The sequence below is a fragment of the Salvia miltiorrhiza genome, chromosome 3, assembly GCF_028751815.1.
Source record: "Salvia miltiorrhiza cultivar Shanhuang (shh) chromosome 3, IMPLAD_Smil_shh, whole genome shotgun sequence".
Lineage (NCBI taxonomy): Eukaryota > Viridiplantae > Streptophyta > Magnoliopsida > Lamiales > Lamiaceae > Salvia > Salvia miltiorrhiza.
In genome coordinates this window covers 1,937,704-1,958,690 of record NC_080389.1, presented here as the reverse complement: position 1 = coordinate 1,958,690, position 20,987 = coordinate 1,937,704, and the positions used below count along the sequence as shown (strand labels likewise).

The 20,987-nt window shown below is 36.3% G+C and overlaps 4 protein-coding genes across 11 annotated transcripts in view; 2 read left to right on the top strand and 2 right to left on the bottom strand.

The window, feature by feature from the left end:
- LOC131016821 (putative late blight resistance protein homolog R1C-3) overlaps positions 1–20,987 on the bottom strand; it is a 629,159-nt gene that overhangs the window by 593,908 nt on the left and 14,264 nt on the right. The gene's annotated exons all lie outside the window — the stretch shown is intronic.
- On the top strand, positions 2,122–12,078 carry LOC131016897 (stearoyl-[acyl-carrier-protein] 9-desaturase, chloroplastic-like). Of its 8 annotated transcripts, XM_057945699.1 has the most exons (14): positions 2,122–3,032; positions 3,719–3,818; positions 4,161–4,308; positions 4,402–4,525; positions 4,768–5,132; positions 5,220–5,537; positions 5,679–5,760; positions 5,834–5,971; positions 6,156–6,569; positions 6,679–6,816; positions 6,935–6,985; positions 8,880–8,986; positions 10,487–10,991; positions 11,307–12,078. In XM_057945699.1, the coding sequence occupies exons 1-14, from the start codon at positions 2,538–2,540 to the stop codon at positions 11,865–11,867; spliced, it is 3,546 nt and encodes a 1,181-aa protein (XP_057801682.1). In that variant the 5' UTR covers positions 2,122–2,537; the 3' UTR covers positions 11,868–12,078. The 8 variants fall into 8 exon arrangements, with proteins under 8 accessions (XP_057801682.1, XP_057801677.1, XP_057801681.1 ...); XM_057945698.1 differs by lacking the exons at positions 2,122–3,032; positions 3,719–3,818; positions 4,161–4,308; ... (6 more) ...; positions 6,679–6,816; positions 6,935–6,985 and adding an exon at positions 8,490–8,599 and having other exon boundaries at positions 8,839–8,980; XM_057945693.1 differs by lacking the exons at positions 2,122–3,032; positions 3,719–3,818; positions 4,161–4,308; ... (6 more) ...; positions 6,679–6,816; positions 6,935–6,985 and adding an exon at positions 8,490–8,599 and having other exon boundaries at positions 8,839–8,986.
- On the bottom strand, positions 12,271–13,165 carry LOC131016959 (uncharacterized). Its single transcript, XM_057945802.1, has one exon. The coding sequence runs from the start codon at positions 12,984–12,986 to the stop codon at positions 12,417–12,419; it is 570 nt and encodes a 189-aa protein (XP_057801785.1). The 5' UTR covers positions 12,987–13,165; the 3' UTR covers positions 12,271–12,416.
- On the top strand, positions 14,461–19,959 carry LOC131016875 (splicing factor U2AF-associated protein 2-like). The gene is made up of 14 exons (XM_057945657.1): positions 14,461–14,580; positions 14,893–14,973; positions 15,281–15,406; positions 15,480–15,706; positions 16,021–16,227; positions 16,393–16,485; positions 16,582–16,620; positions 17,588–17,677; positions 17,823–17,925; positions 18,129–18,209; positions 18,540–18,616; positions 18,924–19,004; positions 19,106–19,197; positions 19,530–19,959. The coding sequence occupies exons 1-14, from the start codon at positions 14,556–14,558 to the stop codon at positions 19,651–19,653; spliced, it is 1,446 nt and encodes a 481-aa protein (XP_057801640.1). The 5' UTR covers positions 14,461–14,555; the 3' UTR covers positions 19,654–19,959.

The window sequence follows — 20,987 nt, the reverse complement described above, 5'->3', positions numbered from 1 at the left end:
GAGTTTGTAATTTTTTTACCAAAAGACCAATGTCACAATCTGACAAATGACGGTCGTTAGTGAAATACCTACCTGTCCAGATACACATAAACATATCGCAACTACCAAAGTTAGTATTGAGCGAGATACTACAACTTAGAAAGTAACAAGAACGGTAACATAAACGGACACCAAAAATGGTAACCCAGTTTGATGATATAACACCTACGTCTGTGGGGTCTCGTCCAGTGAAAACGTTCTACTATGAGAAGATTAGTTACATCAGGACTTACAAAAAGACTCGACCTTTCTATGCCTCTATAACTTCTCAAAACTTAAGTAACAGTGAAATATTGAAAGCTAGATAACACTAACCTTTTAGATGTGAACCCCGACGAACACACCTAATCCCTTACAACACAATACATCAAAGAAAATCTTTTAAATATCAGTAAAATAATTTGATAAAGTAAGATTGTTGCTTAAGCAAATCTTTAAAGGGTAATTTTATTCATAGCCTCTTTTTTATTCAGTATAGCTCCCATTTAAAATAATAATAATACTATTTAACCCTATAGTCCATAGCACCCAAACTAAATACCACATAACATATATATAACCCCTCAATAATGTAATTTTCATTATTTCGTACTTCGTTTTCAGAATCGTGTTATGCAATCTTCTCAATGTGATGGCCACCGATTATTAACGTTGTTATGCTTCATGTTGAATTATTAGCGCTCGCAACCATTAAAAAACAATGCGAAAATCAAATCCAACGCAAGAACTACTTTGAATTGAAGTTCAATTTGGCTTCTCTGTTTCAACAAATTCAACCATTGTACGGTACACCCGATTGTATCTAAGTTGTTGTGTTGAAAAAAGAAAGACATGTGGGTAAGCTAGCCATGGAAACATTAAGATAGTGATTTTTTTAGTTTTGTCTTCCGCCATGGTTGAATTGAATGGAAGTTTCTCCTCCGGTTTGTTTTCTTCATATGGACATGGTTGAGATGACACAACAAAACTTCAAAAATTGAGATGATTACATAACACGATTATGAAAACGAAGTACAAAATAATAAAAATTATATTATTTAGAGGCTATGGATTGTAGGGTATTTAATTTGAAAGTTATGAGCTATAGGGTCAAATACTGAATTCATAATTATGTATTATGTATTATTATTATTATTATTATTAGAAGGCTATACGGAGTAAAATTGAGGATATGAATATAATTATTCATCTTTAAAATACTTCGAAAATCGGATAGGGCCCACCTTTGGCCCAAGATCACTTTCTCTTAGTCCAAATAAACAAAACATTTGACAAGCTGAGCTGGCCCAATAGGTTGATGAGCGAACAATCTAATTTTCAAATATTATCTCATTTTAATTAGTTTTCACGTTCCTCATCTTTAATAGGGTTAATTATAGTAGTTTATATACCAACTTTCAAAAAATTTTAATTTATAGATTCTATTTAAATTTATTCTTTTGTATAATTTGAACTTTGAAAAATTATTTAATTATACTTATAATTGTACCAAAATTATGACGATAGTCCATTTTTTTAATCGTAATTACACCTAAAATGATAATCAATCATCACAAAATTAGAGCTTAATGTATTATACATGATGCCAATTTTTAGATGCACATTTGACTTCACCGATGTTTCGATGATGATGGACTACCTATCGTTAGAAATTCTTTTTATTATAGAATACATTAGGCTCTGGTTGGCAATCAGTCATCGCATTATGTGCAATTTTAGTAAAGAAAAAACTATTATCATAATTTTAATGTAATTGTGACTATAAACAAATAATTTTCAAAGTCCGAATTATACATAAAATAAATTAAAATTTAGGTTATAAACGAAATTTGCTCAACGTTGGATACTATAAACTATAATCAAACTCCTTTTTAATATAATAATCTCATGTTTAATTAGAAAATCAATAATTTTTAAATCATGATCTGAAAAAATATTTAAATATTCTTTTTTTGATTTACCAACTAAAGCCCCGAGTAAGTAAACGAGTGTTTCCAAAAAAAAAGGTAAGTAAAAGAATATAGAAAATGAAAAAAAGTAAATATAGAATTATAAAATTGCCATTCTTGGGAATCTTAGTGCATGTATTTGATTTGAAAAATGGCGGACTGCAAAATTGAGGAAATTTTTAGGCGCCAAACAAAGAAATATTCCGCCAAAATCAGCCTCTCACTGGCGGGAAGCTAGCAAATCTACATACCCAAAACCCAAAATCTCACTGCAAAATCGATGATACATTCCCAGAATTTCTGTTGCTCTTTCATTCCTCTCGAGCTTCAGATTTGTTCCGAGCTACATTCAGCTGATCTATCAGTGATTGTCGTCTCCAAAATCTCACAGGAAGAGAAGCCCTCATTTCCCTTGCTTAGTCCGTTTCTCGACGCTTGATTTTCTCTTTAAATATAGAGGAAGCCCAAACGTCTTGATCTGGGACATTTTGATTTACTTTTTTCTTAATTATAAATTCAAGATCTCCTTTTTGTATCACTGCATCTAGGATGGCGGAAGTTGAGCCGATGAAAATTGACGTTGCGGAAGAAATGAAGCCGAAATCGGACGGCTCGGATCAGAAGAAGAGGCCTCAGAAAAGGAAAAGGTTGGAGCCATGTTCGTACAAAGTAAGCCCGGGAGAGAAACAGGCGAAAATAGAGGCATTGCGCAATGAAATCAACAGCCTTGTTAAATTTTGTAGAGATTTAGCGTTGGGAAGCAGAGAGGTGTTGTCGGAATATGTGGAGAAAGTAGGGTTCTCTTCTGTTTCTCTGAGTTGTGTGATTGCGTGTTTAATGGAGGAGAGCGATCTTCCATTGTCAACACTTGTGGATGAAATTTTTGAGAGAGTTAAGGGCAGGACTGGAAATGGGGAGAATCTTACTAGGGCTAGTGTGAAGAGTAGTGTGCTTATGATTGGGCAGAGATTATGTTATGGTGTGGCTAGTGCAGATGCGGATATTTTGGAGGATAAGGCGGAGCATGCTCTTTGGTTTTGGGAGGTATAAATTTGATGAAATGTGCTGATTTTGTTTTTGTTGTATATTGTATGTAAATTTCATAATATTGTATTTCATTTGAGTTCATTGCTATTTGTATGCATTGTACTTGCTTCCTCATATACTTATGGAGTTTGTCCTTTAGTTTTTGGTGTTGTTTTGCTTGTTGCATCACATTGTATTTTTACTATTTCTAGTTTTGCATTTTATGAGCTACTTTGATGATTATGTTGGTTTCGATTTCCCTCCTTGTAAGTATAGGTTTGTCTCTGTCTTTTAACTTGTTGAATAAACTATACTTGTTGGGATTAAAGGGCAAAATAATTGCTTCTTCTATCATAATCATTCAAGTCATGATTTCCTAACTTTTTTGTATCAATAGAAGGCTGATGCAGTGCATCATTTATTAACTCTTACATGCTTAGCTGCTTGTTTGTTAGCTCGGTGTTTGGGTTAGTTGCTCCATCTGACTTGGGATACTGTGTTGGAGATAAATGTTGCTCCCTGTCTCCTAAACAACCCTTTTGAATTGCAGAGGTTTTGCTAATTTTAATAATAAACATTAATCTCGTGTACCGTTTAGTTATTTGCTATTCTATCTGCACTTCCGTCTTGCTTCTAGCATTATGTTCCTCGTTTGGCTTTGATATGGATGGTTTATACTTATTGCATGTCTTGTTCTATTGCAGACTAGAGACTTGAAGCTGATCCCAAAATCAGAACGTGTATCTGTGAAAGTTCGCCGCACTTGCCGGAGAAAGATTCAGGAGAGAATTACAGCTGTTATAGGTAAAGTTTATGTTATTATATGTATATTTGGTACTTAGTTCTTACCCTTGTGATGGTTTTTGAAATGTCGGGGTGTAACTGAAATTTGTGATGCATGCTGGTGCTAGATTCTTGCATGGTTTAATTCTTTAATGATTTAATCAGATTCATTTTTATTATATTGGATACTTGTTGTTGACTGGCTAGCTGTGGCTGGTGGGCTCATTCTTTACTTGTTTAGCAGTTGTGTTGTTCTTTCACTGGATTAACTTGTGCAGCCATTTTAGATGGGTCCTTTTGTACTACGCATTTTAGTAGGTCTCTTTGGGGTTTGCTGATTACAGCTTATTTGATCTTTGTCAGCAATGATTAGTGCCCTTGAAAAGTCAGAGGACAATCCTAGTTACATGCAAGATTTGGCAAAAGCTTCGGAAAAGATTGGTAAAGTTCTAAATGAGGCAGATATCCGGTTGTTAATGGAGAACATGTCACAGAAAAATGCTGCTGAAATGTAAGTATTTTTTGGGTGTGCTTTATACTGCTTTATACGTTCAGCTTCCTTTGTACAATGGCCAATGGTCTTATTATAACGTTGACGGTGAAGGGCTGAGAAGGATGTCAAGAAAGGAGAAAAAATGTTGATCAAGCAAATGGAGAAAAACAAGCAAGAAATGGAGAAAGCAAAGAAGAAGAGAGAGAGGGAACTACAGAAGGAAATGTTGCAGAATGTATGTATTATTGCAATTACTTTTGCTGTTTAGCTTTGATTGTTCTTGGCCTGGTCTTGTATTTAAAATTGATTGGTTTTGCAGACACTAAGTAGCTTGTTGTAACAAGAAACAAGTAGGCCATAAGATCATCCGTTGTAGTATATGCATTTTGAAAATCATTGCATGAATTAATGAATTACTTATGGCATCTTTAGTTTATTTCTTATAAATCTATTTCTGAATTGAACTCATCCTTGCAGGAAAAAGAGCAGAAACGCTTACGTGAAGAGGCAGAGAAGGAGGAAAGACGCCGAGAGAAAGAAGAATCTGACATGCAGAAACAGCTGAGAAGGCAGCAAGAGGAGGCAGAGAAAGATCAGAAACGCAAGGCCAAGGAAGAAGCTGAATTAAAAAAGCAACTTGCTCTCCAGAAACAAGCATCATTGATGGAGCAGTTTTTTAAGAGAAAGAAATCTACTACTTCTCAAAATGACAGTTCTTCAAACAAAGCATCCACATCTGCACCATCTCCTGCTTTGGTTGAACGAGAATCTGAAACAGTTACTGCAAATATGGACTCCGTTTTGGTTGGAAATGCTGGAATTGAGGCGGAAGCTATTTGGAAGTAGGGTCCTTTCCTTTTCCACCACATATTGTTTCAATCTATCAACTACAAGTCTAAATCACTATGTCATATTGCGTTTTATTGCAGATCACACTTGAACTCATGGCGCTGCATTGGAAATTCTATTCGTTCAAAGAAAGTTCACTGGGGCATTCGTCAAAAGCCTAAGACTGAGCTGGTCAAGGAACTTAAGCTTACTACTAACGCTGAAATACCTAGTGATGAGGTCCAAGTTGAAGAGAAGAATGTGGAGGGATTGATTGACTCCAATATCGATGGAAGACAGTCTCAGACCAGCACAGACAGGCCTCTTTCTCAATGCCAAAATAGAAAACGCAGTAGGCAGCTGTTGCAGTTTGATAAGAGCCATAGACCTGCATTTTATGGTGTTTGGCCCAGAAAAAGGTAAATTATTACCTGATATTATATTATTTCACTTTAAGCCAATATCATTGAAGCCAATTACTACTTGCCACTTTAATTTATCTATTACGTGTACAGGCTACAAATATTTTCCATCTGATTGTAAGTTTTATGTTTCTCCAGTCAAGCTATTAAGGGACGCTGCCCTTTGGTGAAGGATCCTGATATAGACTATGAGATTGACAGCGATGAAGAGTGGGAAGAGGTATACTAGCTAATAGCTATTGTAGTACAAGTGTTCTCATTAAGATTTTCTCATCTGAAATTTGATTGAGCAGGAAGAACCCGGTGAAAGCCTCTCGGATTGTGAGAAGGATGAGGAGGATGAAACTATGGAGGAGCAGCAAAAGGTTGATGATGAAGATGAAAGTGAAGATGGATTTTTTGTTCCTGATGGTTATCTCTCGGAAAGTGAGGTGAGCTACAATTTCTGATCGCCTAATTTTATTTTAGTTTATGTATTATTTCCATATCCATGTCTTCCATTAAAAAGAATATTACTTGGAAATTACAGAAAAGTGGGGGATTTGAGCTTTGCTTGCTCCATCTTTTCTTTTTTCATGGAGACATAGTTAAGCTTATCATATTTGTGGGTTGCAGGGTGTACAGGTTGATGAGATGGAATCTGATGAACTAGTCGAGGTTGTGAGTAATCAACCCGACACCAAGGAGCAAGTACAGAGTGAAGAATTTTGTTCCTTGCTCCGACAGCAGAAGTATTTGAATAATATGACAGAGCACGCGCTTAGAAAGAATCAGCCCCTGATCATATTGAATCTTATGCATGAAAAGACCACATTGTCACCAGCTGAAGAGCTGTCTGGTTCAGAGAAAGTTGAAAAAATGTGCTTACAAGCTCTTTGTATCCGTCTTTTGCCTGATTTCCCAGCAACAGAAATATCGATTCATAACAATGAGGTAGATGATGATTTAGAAGCTTTATCAAACAAATCAAATTCAACACCTCCTCCAACTGCTGCTGCTGCTATACCTGATTCAGACTTGCCTCAGATTGTAAGTTTTTTTATTTTATGCTCATCACTTTGTCAAACATAGTACTGCAGAATCTTCTAGCCTTATACATGTACAGCTACTATAAATAACATTGACTTATATTTTACAGATTTCCATCATCAATTCATGTCCACATGGCATTGCAAAGATCTCAGACTCTCTGCAGAATACGTTCCCGGCTTTCTCAAAGTCTCAGTTAAGAAGCAAAGTCCGTGAAATATCAGAGTTCTCAGAAAATCGTTGGCAGGTCATTACCCTCATATTCTGCAACTTTTTCTACAGTTTTCATGATAATTCAGTTTTGCGATTACACAAGTATTTACTAGATCTTAAGCTCTAATATGTTTAATACGACGACAATTCAGGTCAAGAAAGAAATCATGAGCAAGTTTGGCCTCTCTGTATCACCAGGTATCGTGTAATTTACCTCCATCACTTAGCAACTAAAGTCCATGCATTCATTTACAAGAAAACATGCTCTTTGTATATGCAGAAAGGAAGCCTCTCAAGGCAAAGAGCATAGCTTCATTCTTCTCCAAGAGATGCTTACCTCCAGCCAAGGATACAAATATGAATTTGAACCAAACGTCGCCTCAGCCGCCCCAAAAGCATGCAACCATTGTCTCCCCACATGAGGATTGCTTGAACGAGCAACGATGAATGGTGGGAATGTTTCTTTCTTCTGTTTCTTGGTCATTGTATGTGTAAATGAACTAGTGATCATCTTCCTATGTGTTTGATGGCAGATTGTGTTTCAGGAAAGTGAAAACTGTGCTAGAGATTGTGTAGGTATGCATAGGGAGAGTTGGAGAAGGGTAGTAAGTGAATTGAGTCGAGTATAATAATGATATATATATTTTAAATATTTATGGAGCATAGAAATTGTATCTGTTTCTTCAATTGATACAATGAAAGTTGAAGGAGCTCTGATTTGAATTTTTGGACAGTTTATGATGTTAATTTTCTTGTTCATTTTGTTTAAGCGTTTGAGATCTTGTTGATAATAGAAGGTAGTTTGTAATGAAACATGTGAGGTGTGAACATGTTGCATATCTCTCATGCATTTGTTATAACTTATACTTATATGTCAATAATAACAATGTATCTTTGCATAAATAAAATTATTCAATCACCTTTGTTTTCTAGTAAGAGGTATAAACTAAAACGATCAAGGAATTTTCTACAATTATTTATTTATTATGATTTTATCAAGGATATGAGGGAATATTTTACAATTCGGTTGTTGTCCCCTCTTTTCTTGCGCACATTTTTTGTGAAATTTGTTGGGAAACAACATGCACAATTAATCAAGAAAGTAATAAAAACACATAAAAATTGATTATCCTATATGTATTTATGAGATTATGTATGGGGCAATGTCAAGCTAAAGGTTTTACATTATAATAGTATTTTTTTAAATCATCACGATTAGGCTCTTGTATTTAATACTTTTAACCTTTGTACTTCAACAAAATTAAAAAAATTAAGTAGTAATCCTTCTGGCCACGAAAAATTGACACAATTTACTTTTTGATTCGTCCACGAAAAATTTCTCACTTTCATTTATAATAGTATGATCCACAAAACTCCACTCATATTTAAAGTGAAATCCTTACTTCACTAACAGCTCTATTAACATTTTATTAAAATTTATGCCGTCTAGAATGTGATAAATTTTTTACGGACTGATGAAATATTATTTAATTTGTGGATTTTATAAGATTTTCCTTGTCCAACATGCTTAAAAATAAAGATCGCTTCTTAAAATCAATCAACTCGTGCATAATTCCAAATTTCCAATGCTTACGCTCTAAAATAAAAATATTGGAAGTCACACCTAATTTTAGATTTTGTGAAACACTACTAAATATATTCGTACAGTGATATAAATAAATAAATTAAATTAAATAGCAGTGGAAGTCTGAAACCAACCATTTGGAATAGTACAACCAGATCGCTTGACTTAGTTTTCAACATCAGCGGTGGGCGAAGGGTACAACCCCCACAAAGCAGGCGCCGCGCATCAGGTAGTTGTACCTTGGCGAAGAACACTGCCAATTTAGCTCCAACATAGGAAGCATCGCCCTCCACGAGTGGTCGGTGGCAACTGGCAAATTTATTGAGCTACGCAAGTTTTTCTTTAATTGGATTTTCTCGCCCCTCTCTCTCTCTCTCTACACATCACTCTCTCTCTCTCTCTCTCTCTCCGTTTCAATCTGCTTACACTTCTTCCGAGCTCTGAAATTCTGAATAAAACCCCTTCAATCAGTGCCTCAAATCTAGAGAGATTCTGCCGGAGTATAGCTGAAGATGGCGCTGAAACTATGCATTGCTCCGAGCAAGATGCCTTCGTTTCCCGGTTTTCAGCTCAGATCTCACAGGGTTTCCATGGCTTCAACTATCCATTCCCCGTCAGTGTAAATTTTCCTAATTTGTATTATGCATTTCATTGTGTGAGATCAAGACATTCATGTGATTTTTTGTTTATATTCTTCATTTTTAATTGATCTGGATTTGTGGCACTGTAAAGGAATTGCATGATGACAAATTATCATCGATTGTTCTGTTTTCTTCAGGAATCTTAATTCCTCCTTTTCTCGTTTTGCAATTTCCGTAATTTTTGGGGTGAAGACATTCATTTCCAGTTGTTGAGTTTGTAGTATGAGCTTTTCATTTTCTTCATAATACGGATACGATTTGATGCGGCAGAGTTATCCTAATTGAGTCCTGCCATTAAGATTGATTCATCCTAATTTAGCTGATTTATCTCGTTCTTCTTGGTTGCTTCACGGATACCTTCCCCTCTCTCTCTCTCTTGGAGGAAGGCGGTTGATATTTTGCATTATTTAATTCTTGGTGGGGTAGGGTGGGGGTCGAGTTGATCTTTTGTTGTTTTGCATGCTTGATCTTGTGGTCGTCTTTTTTTGACTTGCCAGCAAATCTTGATGCTCTTGATTAGATCTTAAGCACGGATATATTAATTTTATATTAGTATATAAAAAAATTTCAACTATATCATGCTCAATTGTGTGAAATTTGTCTCTTATTGTTTCTTGGGTTTTTTGAGTTCTAGCTGACAGTGATTTCATTTTTTATGGTGGTTTGGTCGGGTGTGAAGATATGCTTATTACAATTCATCTTATAAAACATACTGAGGGGGAAAAGTGTCGTTGTGGACGTCTTCGTATCACGTCTTCGTTTCACTATCACTAATAGACTTTGTTACATGAAAATGTAATAGAGAAACGGAGTTGGAAGTGTGTGTGTGTGTGTGCTGTAGGTGGTCGGGTCCGTCCTAGTAAATTTGTTTTCTCGTTTTTGGTATGTCTTGATAATAACTAGGTGGAATAGGTTGATTTAAGAGATGCCTAATTTCTCCCTGCATCTTTATTCTGAACTTAAATGAGTTTGGTTTGAATCATAGATATTCCTTCCTACTAACACTAGTATACCTAAACTCTTGACTTCATTGTTTACTTTATTTCCTTTTATAGTTATGTACAGCCTATTTCCTCATCTTCCCACCAATATCACTCATCATTCAATTTGTTTTACTCGAAAAGGAAACGATTGGTGACTGCGGAGGGTTGGGAACTTAATACACTGAAACATTAGGCATCAAACTGTCCAATTTGCTGTATCAGATTGCTCATTAACTTTGTCATCAACCACTTTTTGTTGGTTTTTATTAGGAGTTTTATACTAGACATGATTACGGAACTTCCTAGATAATCTATACGTGATGTGTTGGTGTATTCAGTTTATCATTAAACAAAATCCTGATTTTATGGACATGCAGATTGTATTGCATTCAAAAGTTTGTTGCTGCTCTTGGTTTACGTTTGTCATTGGACTGCATCCATGAATTTCATGCTTTGCTTTTGGTTACCCTGATAGTTTTCATTCGTTGTGCGCAGAGATGCTGGAAAAGCTAAAAAGCCTTTTAGTACCCCTCGGGAGGTTCGTGTTCAAGTCACTCACCCGTTGCCACCAGAGAAGCGCGAGATCTTCAATTCGTTGCAAGATTGGGCTGAAGAAAACATCCTGGTGCTCCTAAAGCCCGTTGAGAAGTGTTGGCAGCCCAATGACTTTCTCCCTGATCCATCTTCAGAAGGCTTTGAAGAGCAGGTCAGAGAGCTTAGGAAACGAACCAAGGAGCTCCCCGATGATTATTTTGTCGTCTTGGTTGGGGATATGATTACGGAGGAAGCTCTTCCGACTTATCAGACTATGCTCAACACTCTAGATGCGGTACGAGACGAGACAGGTGCCAGCCTCACTCCTTGGGCTATCTGGACGAGGGCGTGGACTGCTGAAGAGAATAGGCACGGTGATCTTCTCAACAAATATCTTTATCTTTCTGGACGCGTTGACATGAGGCAAATCGAGAAAACCATACAGTATCTGATCGGCTCGGGCATGGTACGACTGCTCCATTTTTTGCACTCTCTCACACACACAAACACGCACACACATGTATCTTCATTTTCACTTTGTAGTCATCTCTGTGGAAGTTGGAGTTACAATTAAGGAGTTTTATCAATTTAAAACGTGAAATATACAGTATCTAAGGCTAAAACATTACATATTCTGAAATGGGGGAGTCTTTGTTGTCATTGAATGTGAGTTTGAATCTGAACATTTGGCGTGTCTAACCGACCTTCAGTCTAACCCGTTAGATGGTCTCACACATGTTTTCGTATTCTGAACTATTTTCGTCTCGTTTATAACTCGCAGGATCCGGGCACGGACAAGAATCCGTACCTCGGATTCATCTACACCTCGTTCCAGGAGAGGGCGACCTTCGTCTCTCACGGAAACACGGCTCGGCTCGCCAAGGAACACGGCGACCTGAAGCTGGCCCAAATCTGTGGCATCATTGCCGCAGACGAGAAGCGCCACGAGACAGCCTACACCAAGATCGTCGAGAAGCTGTTTGAGGTCGACCCCGACGGCACGGTGCTCGCGCTCGCGGACATGATGAGGAAGAAGATATCAATGCCGGCTCACTTGATGTACGACGGCGCGGACGACAACCTCTTCGAGCACTTCTCCTCCGTGGCGCAGCGGCTTGGAGTCTACACCGCCAAGGACTACGCCGACATCTTGGAGTTCCTAGTCGCGAGGTGGGAGGTGGAGAAGATGACGGGGCTCTCCGGCGAGGGATGCAAGGCTCAAGATTACGTGTGCGGCTTGCCGCCTCGGATTCGGAAGCTGGAAGAGAGGGCGCAAGCACGGGCGAAGCAGGCGGCGCCGGTGCCATTCAGCTGGATTCATGGCAGAGAAGTGATGCTTTGAACAGTGCTCCGAAGCTAGGCCGTTGCCGGCCGGCGTTTTTTCTGTTTCTTCTCCGCCGTGATTGAAAATCAGAAAAAAAAAAAAAAAAGTTTATACAATGTTGGTTTGGAGTATTTTGTTTGATGAAGTTAAAACGCTTATATTTTGGCTATCTACGCAGAAAAGACTATTTAGTTATCTTATGGAGTATATTAACTCCCTTTTTCTATTAGCTTCATCATGTCTTGTTATTTGCTATGTTAATTAAGATGATAAATTCTAAATTGAAATCCCATATTAAGGTTAATCGTTGTAAATGATACTAATATAATATTGATGAAGTTTTTGACAGGATTTTTTTTGACAATTAGTTTATATATAGATATGTAAATTTAAACTAACAAAAAAATAAATAATAATCAGATTTTCAAATAATTAATTGAATATCAAATAATAATAACCGGCGTTACAGCGATCACACTCCATCGCCAACAATTTCCACACAAATAAATACATATAAACATAAAAATAAATAAAACAAATTCCTTCTCCAAAAATCACCGGCGCATTTTAGACCTGGAACGGCCATGGCCAGCTCTTCAAATCCTCATCATCCTGCACCTTCCCGCTCCTCCCCGCGGCGTAACCGCCATTGATGCCCTTCCTCTCCACGTAGGCGTAATAGTTGAGGAAAAACGCGAGCGTGAGCACCACCCACTCCAAGCAGAAGATCAGGACGCACAGGCCGCCGGCGAGCTTGAGTATGACGACGCCGTCCTCCTCCCTGACGTAGGACTTGAGGTGGCCGAGGAAGTCGGAGGGGCGGGTGAAGATGAGCACGGAGGCGGAGCCCTGGAAGATGGCCGTGAGGACGGTGGCGACCATGTGCGCGCCGTAGAACTTGCCGGCGGACGAGGGGGCGCGGGCGGCGGCGGCGCAGCCGGAGACGGCGCCGGCGATGGTGATGACGTGGAGGAGGATGAAGAGGAAGCCGATGAGGGAGGGGAAGAGGCGGAGGGAGAGGGTGAGGAAGATGCAACTGGAGGCGCCGCCGAGGAGGATGTAGTTGCTCAGGAGGAACACCTTGTGCGTGTGCGGGTGGGAGCAGTCGCCGGAGGTGTCGATTGATAGTCCGCCCATTTCTGATTGATTGAGATTGTTTAAGAGAGGGAGAAAGAGAGAGTTCTAGAGAGAGAGAGAGAGAGAGAGAGAGATCTGATGGGGATGTGAGAGGGAGGAGGAGACGTATATATACAGATAGATACACACAGAGTGAGGATTTCAGGTGCAACGGGAATATGACCGTTGATGGAAGAAGAAAATTGAAAAAAGAGTGAAGGGTGCAACGGATAGTCTTTATACAGCTTTCATTTTAATTTTCATTCTTTTTTTTTGCTTGTTCATTTTTTTGACTTGTTTGTTTTATTTTGTTTTGTTTTTTCTTCATTTTTCATTTTTGTTTTGGTTTCTAGATACGTGATATTGCCCTTTCAAAAAAAAAAAAAAAACACGATATTGCAAAAATAAATAAATCCTTACAATTTTTATTGTTATTTACAAAAATCGTTATTTGATTTATTTAGGATGTTTCTTAAACAAAATATAGTTTGGACTTGGATTTTGGAGCGATTTTTCAATTCGAAATTTATAATTATTAAAATTATAGGCTCTACTTATGTTTAGGGATGTAAACAAATCAAATCACTCGTGAGTGATTTGGAATTCAACTCGGGAAAAAACCCATTTTGTGAACTTTATTAAATAAATAAATTAAGCTTGAGCTTAATAATTAGTAATAATAGTATTAAAATTCAAATAACTCCATTTTATATGAGAAAACAAGTATGTTATTGTGAATGAAGTAATTTATTTTTAAAATAAAATAATTAATATTTTTAGCATAAATATAAATTTAGAATATTTGTTAAGCCCGTGAACCTTGAAATTTTTGATAAATAAAGTTTGAGATTCGACTTAATAATAAATAAATTAAACTTGAGCACAATAATATTTAGCTCGGTTTAATTTGATTACACCCCTACTTATATGTCTATTGTTCAATTAATGAGTTTTGTATATTTAAATATCCGGCCATCTGAGTTCTGATCATCGGATTGAGTTATTATACATCTATATGTATGATCCAACAACAAATCCAAAATTGTGTTTCGAACTATAAAATGAAAAATAAAGATAAGCACATATTATATTTAAAATAATTGTAAATTCATGTTAAAAAAAAAGTTAAAATTCAAGCTATTTTAAAAATAAGCCTTTGTTATATGGCTAAATGATCCTAGACGGTGCAAAATCCGTGTCAATATAATTTGAATCCAAAAAATTAATTGAAGAACACATCGTGTCAGAAAAAGTTAAAATCTTAAAACTAGACATAAATGTTTCGAATTAGAATATTTAAATCAGTGAAGTAAATTAAGAATCTAAACAAAAAATGATTTGATAGAAAGAATAAATCGTAGTAAAATATAACAACGTTACCATTGCGAATTAAACCCAAGAAAGCCCAATAAAAGTCTTAATAGACTTCAGGAAAAGCCCAATACTTTGATAGACTTATAAGGCCCAATTTAGATCCGACAACAAGCCCATCGAATCTCCCAATTTGCACGATCTTCCTCTAATTTTGCAGAGCTAAAACAACGAAAACGAGCTAGAAGAAGAAGAAGCTACCAGAAGAAGCGTTGTCCCATGTCGTCGCAACCGCAAATTCCTGGTGCGTGATTACTTTTTTCATGAATTTATGTGTTTCCGTTTTTGCAATTTTTGACATGTCTAGAAAACTCGTATCTTTTGGGTTGATAATGGAATGAAATGAGATGAAAGCTGTTTTAGTTGGGGCTCAGCTTGTGCTAATTTATTGAGATATTAAGGGTAAAAACCTCATTTTACTGGGCTTGTATTGCGATAGTAATATTGCATGCAAAATGAAGGGATTGATTATTTATCACTGTCTTTTTTTGCTTTTCTGTAACTTTTTTTTTTTGAAATTAGTGGTTGAAGCTGACGATTTTAAGGAAATTTTCAGAAATGAGTACTGGAGTTGGATGGTATATTCTTGGTCAGGACCAGCAGCTTATTGGTCCTTACACAATCTCTGAGCTGCAAGGTAAGCTATTTGTCTTTTTATTATGATATGATGATTCTGTGATGAATTATTCGGATGCTGATTGTATAGTATGTTCTGTTTTAGGTTTTCGTATTCTGGGCATTAGTTTGTAAGGTTTCTTCTTCAATTAGCTTTTGGATTCTTGGGGGCTTTTTTTATATTACTTGTTCTTTTTTCTCTGGATTTCTGTTTGGCAAGTAAGTGGTGGACTTGGTGTTGGGACGACCAGTTCTTGTGTGTGATGTTTGACTGGTCTTTCGTCATAGTTAAGAATGTGTGCTTAAGCTTGTTTAATTTACCTGGACAGAGCATCACTCGAGTGCCTATTTGCATGAAAGTACACTTGTATGGGCTGAAGGGTGCAGTGATTGGCAGCCACTGTCATCAGTTCTTGGCCTCTCAACCGGTTCTCAGCAGAATGCTCTGAGTGCAGGTTTTGATACATTTCCATTTACTTATATGGTGAGTCTTATGATTTAGTTATTAAATTTTTGTTTATTTTGCAGTTCCTGCTACCTCTAATGAAGAAGATGAGTTTGAAAAGTGGCAGAGGGAGGTTAGGGAGGCAGAAGCAGCGGCTGCTGCAGAGGCAGAGGCAGAGGCAGAGGCAGAGGCCAACATAAATTATGATCCTGAGCGGCCTTCAACTCCTCCTGAGGGAGAGGAAGAATTCACTGATGATGATGGAACTACATACAAATGGGATCGGACTCTTAGGGCTTGGGTACCTCAGGTAGGTTCTGATATACATAATAATGTAATATGTTTGTTAATTTGATTTATTTTATTAGCAATGTTTTCCTTTCAATTCAACCTGCAGGTCTTAAGAACGTAATAATCAAATTTGAACCACCTTTTTTCTATCTCATTGCAGTAATTGGTTATGTAACTTATGTATTCTACTTTATAGATCGATTTTAATGTTTAGACTAGTCTGCATTTTATTTATTTGTTGATCCTAGTAACACAACAAGTTTCTTTGATTATCATACTTATAGGTGCTGCATCTATTCATATTAAACTGGGTTCTAAATTTGCTTATGATAGGAAGAAACGGCTCAGAAGAAAGAGGATTATGGTCTGGAGGATATGGTTTTTGTGCAAGAAGAGGAAGTCTTTCCAATAGTGGATGCTAGTGATCCGCCAGTGAAAAAGGAGGATAATGATGCTGTTGCTGTAGCTGTTGAAGAAAAACAAAATGGCAAGCGAAAGCTGCCCGAGGAAAGTGCTGATAAGAAAGCTATTGAAAAGAAGGTTGGTTCTTTTAGATTATATATCATTGTTTCTTTTATATTTGGAAGAAAGCTGTTTTGCCTAGAATTATATGCCAAGCGCACTAAGTTTTGCCTTATTTCTCTAGATTGCAACGTGCACTTTATTCTATAAGCACTGGGTTTATTTATCATTCATGCCCTGTAGGAACCCAACAAACCACCTGAGTCTTGGTTTGATTTGAAAGTTAATACACATGTATATGTAACCGGCTTGCCTGAAGATGTCACAATTGAAGAGGTTAGTGTTGACTGAATTTGATGCCAGCTGAAGTCTGCAGTTACATTGTCCCCCTCATCATCATTGAGAATGAAACTGACATGACATCTGATACAGATGGTTGAAGTGTTCTCGAAGTGTGGGATCATAAAAGAGGTAACTGACATCTTGGTTATATGTACTTCACTACTTCATGTTAAAACTAATTTATTCTGGATATCTTAGTGCACTTTTAGTTATTCACTTTCATTGAAATAAGATTCCATCCATCTCTTTAAAGCATTTGGCTCTGTTGTCACCCTTACCATCTAAATTTGTAATGTACCATTTTAAATATTGAAGATATCTACTGTTGCCTGATAAACGGGCAGTTCCTAGTACTTTACAAGTTCTGGGGGTTATCAAAACGTAACTTGGACCGTGTTGTAATTTGAAGTTACATGTAACTTTTAAAAACTTTTTGGTGAGAGAGATTAGAGTTTTGGGCTCAACTAGTGTGACCTTCTGTCATGCTTATTGAATTTTTAGCTTTAATGACGATCTGAATACTTTCTCTAGATTTACCAGAAGAGATGAAGGATGAAGAATACTAATGCGTGATTCAATAGATTTTTGTCAAACTTAGCTTCTTTGTCTGATTGTTAATTAATGTCTTGGGAATTAATTTTGAACATCTCAGGGTTTGTTTGCAACATGTGTGACTTTCTGTCATGTTTATTAAATTTCTAGCTTGAAAGATCATCAGGATATTTCTCTAGATATACGAGTAGAGAAAGGATGAAGAAGACTTTCATGTGGTTTTGAAGAACTTTTACAAACTGAGCATGTTGATATAATGGTTGATAAATGCCCCCCTAGAAATGGTTAATTGATGTCTTGAAATTCATTTTGAAAAAATAACCGTCGATGATTTAGGAGTAGAGCCCAGTTGGTTTTCTATAATGCAATTATTTCTTCAGCTAAAGGCTCGTCAAGAGAGAGAGAGAGAGGATAGAATGCTGATGTGTAGCTAGTTTCTTCAATTTCATTATTGCAGCAATTCCCTCTCTTGAAGAACTAAAATGGTGTTGGCCTTATGGGGTAATTTATGATACTTATGGGTTTCATTGCTGAAACACTTCAGGATCCTGAAACAAAGAGGCCCCGAATAAAGATCTATGTTGACAAAGAAACTGGAAGGAAAAAGGGAGATGCTCTAGTAACTTATCTGAAGGTAATGTTTCTTTCTTATAGGATAAACTGGTTTAATTATGATCATGATAATGGTCCCGACTTCTTGCACATGGACTGATTTTTCTTGTCTATCTGTTTGGGCAGTGTCTTTGTTAATTAGTGATATAATTTTTTGTTTTCTCTAGGAACCTTCTGTAGACCTAGCTATCAAAATTTTGGACGGAGCTCCTCTAAGGCCTGGCGGGAAGACTCCCATGTCAGTTTCACTAGCTAAGTTCGAGCAAAAAGGTATGGGCCATGGACTTAGCTGCTCATTGTGCTCTTTGGTACTTACAGTTATCGAATGTTCAAGAGCATTATAGGAATTGCTAGTGTTGCATCTCAGCTTTTGTTAACTTGGGTGGGAAATTGTTTGTTATCATTATTGTTGTTGTCATTGTTATTGTTTTACGTGTTGTTACTTAATCTAAAAATTATACTTTTCCTCACAGGCGATAAATTTATATCCAAGCAAGTAGACAATAAGAAGAAGAGAAAGCTTCAGAAGGTTGAGCAGAAGATGTTGGGCTGGGGTAGGTTCTGTGGCAAGTGAAATTGCAATTTTGTGTTTTGAACTTCCCTTTCCTAGCAATTTCTTTACTTATATGACCACTCTCAAAATGTGGTCTGTCTTCGTATTTCCTCATATGCCAAATTGAATTTCATCTTCTTCATAAGGAGGGTTCTATTTCGACACTCATTTTCTTCACTATAAGAGAGAATGAATACTTGATTAGGTTTTCTTGATTCCATCTCTCTTGCAAGCTCATTGTCCATCAATATATGCAATCTCATGTTCTCCATTCACTTGATGTGGGTTTTTTTTCAGTTAAGATATTAAGTTCATTTTTGTGAACAAACAGGTGGCCGTGACGATTCAAAGGTGTCCATCCCAGCAACTGTCCTTCTTCGTTACATGTTCACTCCTGCTGAATTGAGGGTAATGCACTGTGCCTTTCTTTCTGACATCAGCTAGTCAGTTGCCTGCTGTATGCCAGTCTTGGAAAGCAAAGATTTTTGTTAAAGCCCATGCTTACTTACTATGAGTTGGCATCATAATTTGTTTACTTGGCAAACTTATTTAGGCTAAATCAGTCATAGCACCAAGTCAATATTTAGTGCAGTTACATCATAATTCTGCTTGTTGCTTTAGTTTCGTGATCTTGATAATGATATGATATATCATAGTGTTTATGAATTGTACACTTGAAACTTTTCTTTACCAATCATTCTTCCTTTTGTTATAGGCTGATGAGAGTTTGCGCCCTGAACTGGAGGAGGATGTCCGTGATGAGTGTGGAAAGCTCGGCCCGTTGGATGCTGTCAAGGTAATTCTAGTTTATCGTAATCAGTTGACAGAGCACTGCTGATTCATTCATTTTTAAAATGATTGATCTCTAATTACTTCTACTTTGACATGGATTTTCAGGTCTGCGAGAATCACCCTCAAGGTGTTATCTTGGTGAAGTATAAGGACAGTAAGGATGCTCTTAAATGCATAGAGTTGATGAACGGGCGATGGTAACATTCACATTCACTTTACTTTTCCTTACTTAGATTTCGTAGTAATGCATAATCTGACAAAATCAACATGATTAGTCGACATTAGCACAGAATACGATAGTGTGATAATTTCAAGCTTAAAATCAATAAAGTAATGCGCCCCTTGTTGAGAGCTCGTATTCCTCAAGGATCTTCAATGATTTGCTACTGAATTGACCAATATTGGGCTTCATGGCTGTGTTCCTCTCGTTGAGTTGAGGTTGCACGGTTACTGGATAAACACAACGTGCATATTTTTGACTCAAGAAGATCCATTGTCGATCCACAGCTCTGACCTTGCTCGTTTTCAGGTTTGGTGGGAAGCAGGTACATGCATGTCTGGATGATGGTACCGTAAACCATACTTTAGTACGCGATTTGGAAGATGAGACCGACAGATTAGAGAAATTCGGGGAAGAGCTTGAAAACGAATGACAGATTCTTGGAGGAAGGCGCAGTCATCTCGTATAAAATGTAAATGAGGAGTCTTATGCCTGAATGCCTGCAAGTTTCTTGATTTAGGTTTGCAGTTTCTAGATTCACTGCTGATTAATAGTTACACTTTCAGCTCTCTGCAGAGTATGGCATTGGCATCTGTATATTGTTTTTGCAGAATGTATCAAAGCTCTCTCTCTCTCTCTTAGAATGAGAGAGAGAGACACACACACTGTCAACTCTATACTTGTTTTGGTGCACATTGGATGAGATGTTGATCGAAAATTCATGGGATTTTCTTTTTTTTCCCTTTCATAGTTGGAACTCTTGTTGAGTTTCTTTGTGATTTCCTTTTTACTTTTATTTTATCAAATTAAATATCTTGTTGTGGTCTTTGATTTAAGTTGTATATTGCATATATTTTCATGACGAAATTGCATGATTTTCAGAAATAATCTATATATATAAAAGTTAATCCAACTTCACAATTTTTTTCCCGCCCAAAACTAGAGTGTAATTTCTATACTAATCACTATTTAGTCATATCTTAAATTTGGTAATTAACAATTAATTAAAGCATTAAATATGATAATTAGTTGATATCATAAATATGTCAATATTGACTAATTCATTCACATATTAATAGTCGGTTATATGTATACACATGTATATAATCCAATACAGTACATATCAATGTACTTATTTTTTGTGATTTATTTCATATAATATAGATAGTTTATAATTAGTACATAACATATGTATATTTATGATGATTTATATATATTTTTTGTTTATGGTAATTAGTTCACACCTACAAATATTATAGTATAGTAATTAATGATTCCTTCAAATATATTCATTGTCCATTATATATAATGTAAGAATAATGAATTACATTATAACATGAAATATGATAATTTCTCACATAATTTCAAATTTTCAATTATTCCATTAAAATTCTATTTTTTTTTGAAATATTTATACCAATTATATTTGATCTATAGATTCTAAAAGAATAGTTTTCTTTCTCAAGCAATAAATAACTTTTCTACTAATCTCTTTATCTTTATGTCAACGCTAATCTTCTTATTTTATTCGTTAATTTTTCTACTAATATTCTTATTGTATGTAAAAGAAAACTATTCTCATAAATAATAAGTTATATTTTTTCTACTAAAATTAACTTACTAATTTTAGAATTTTATTTTTATTTTTTAGTTTGTCTTCATTTCGTCTACTCCAAATCATATTGGTATTTTTTGTTATAAATTTTCTATTATTTTAATTAAAATATAGTTAATTTTGTATCTCTAAAATATATATATATTAACTAT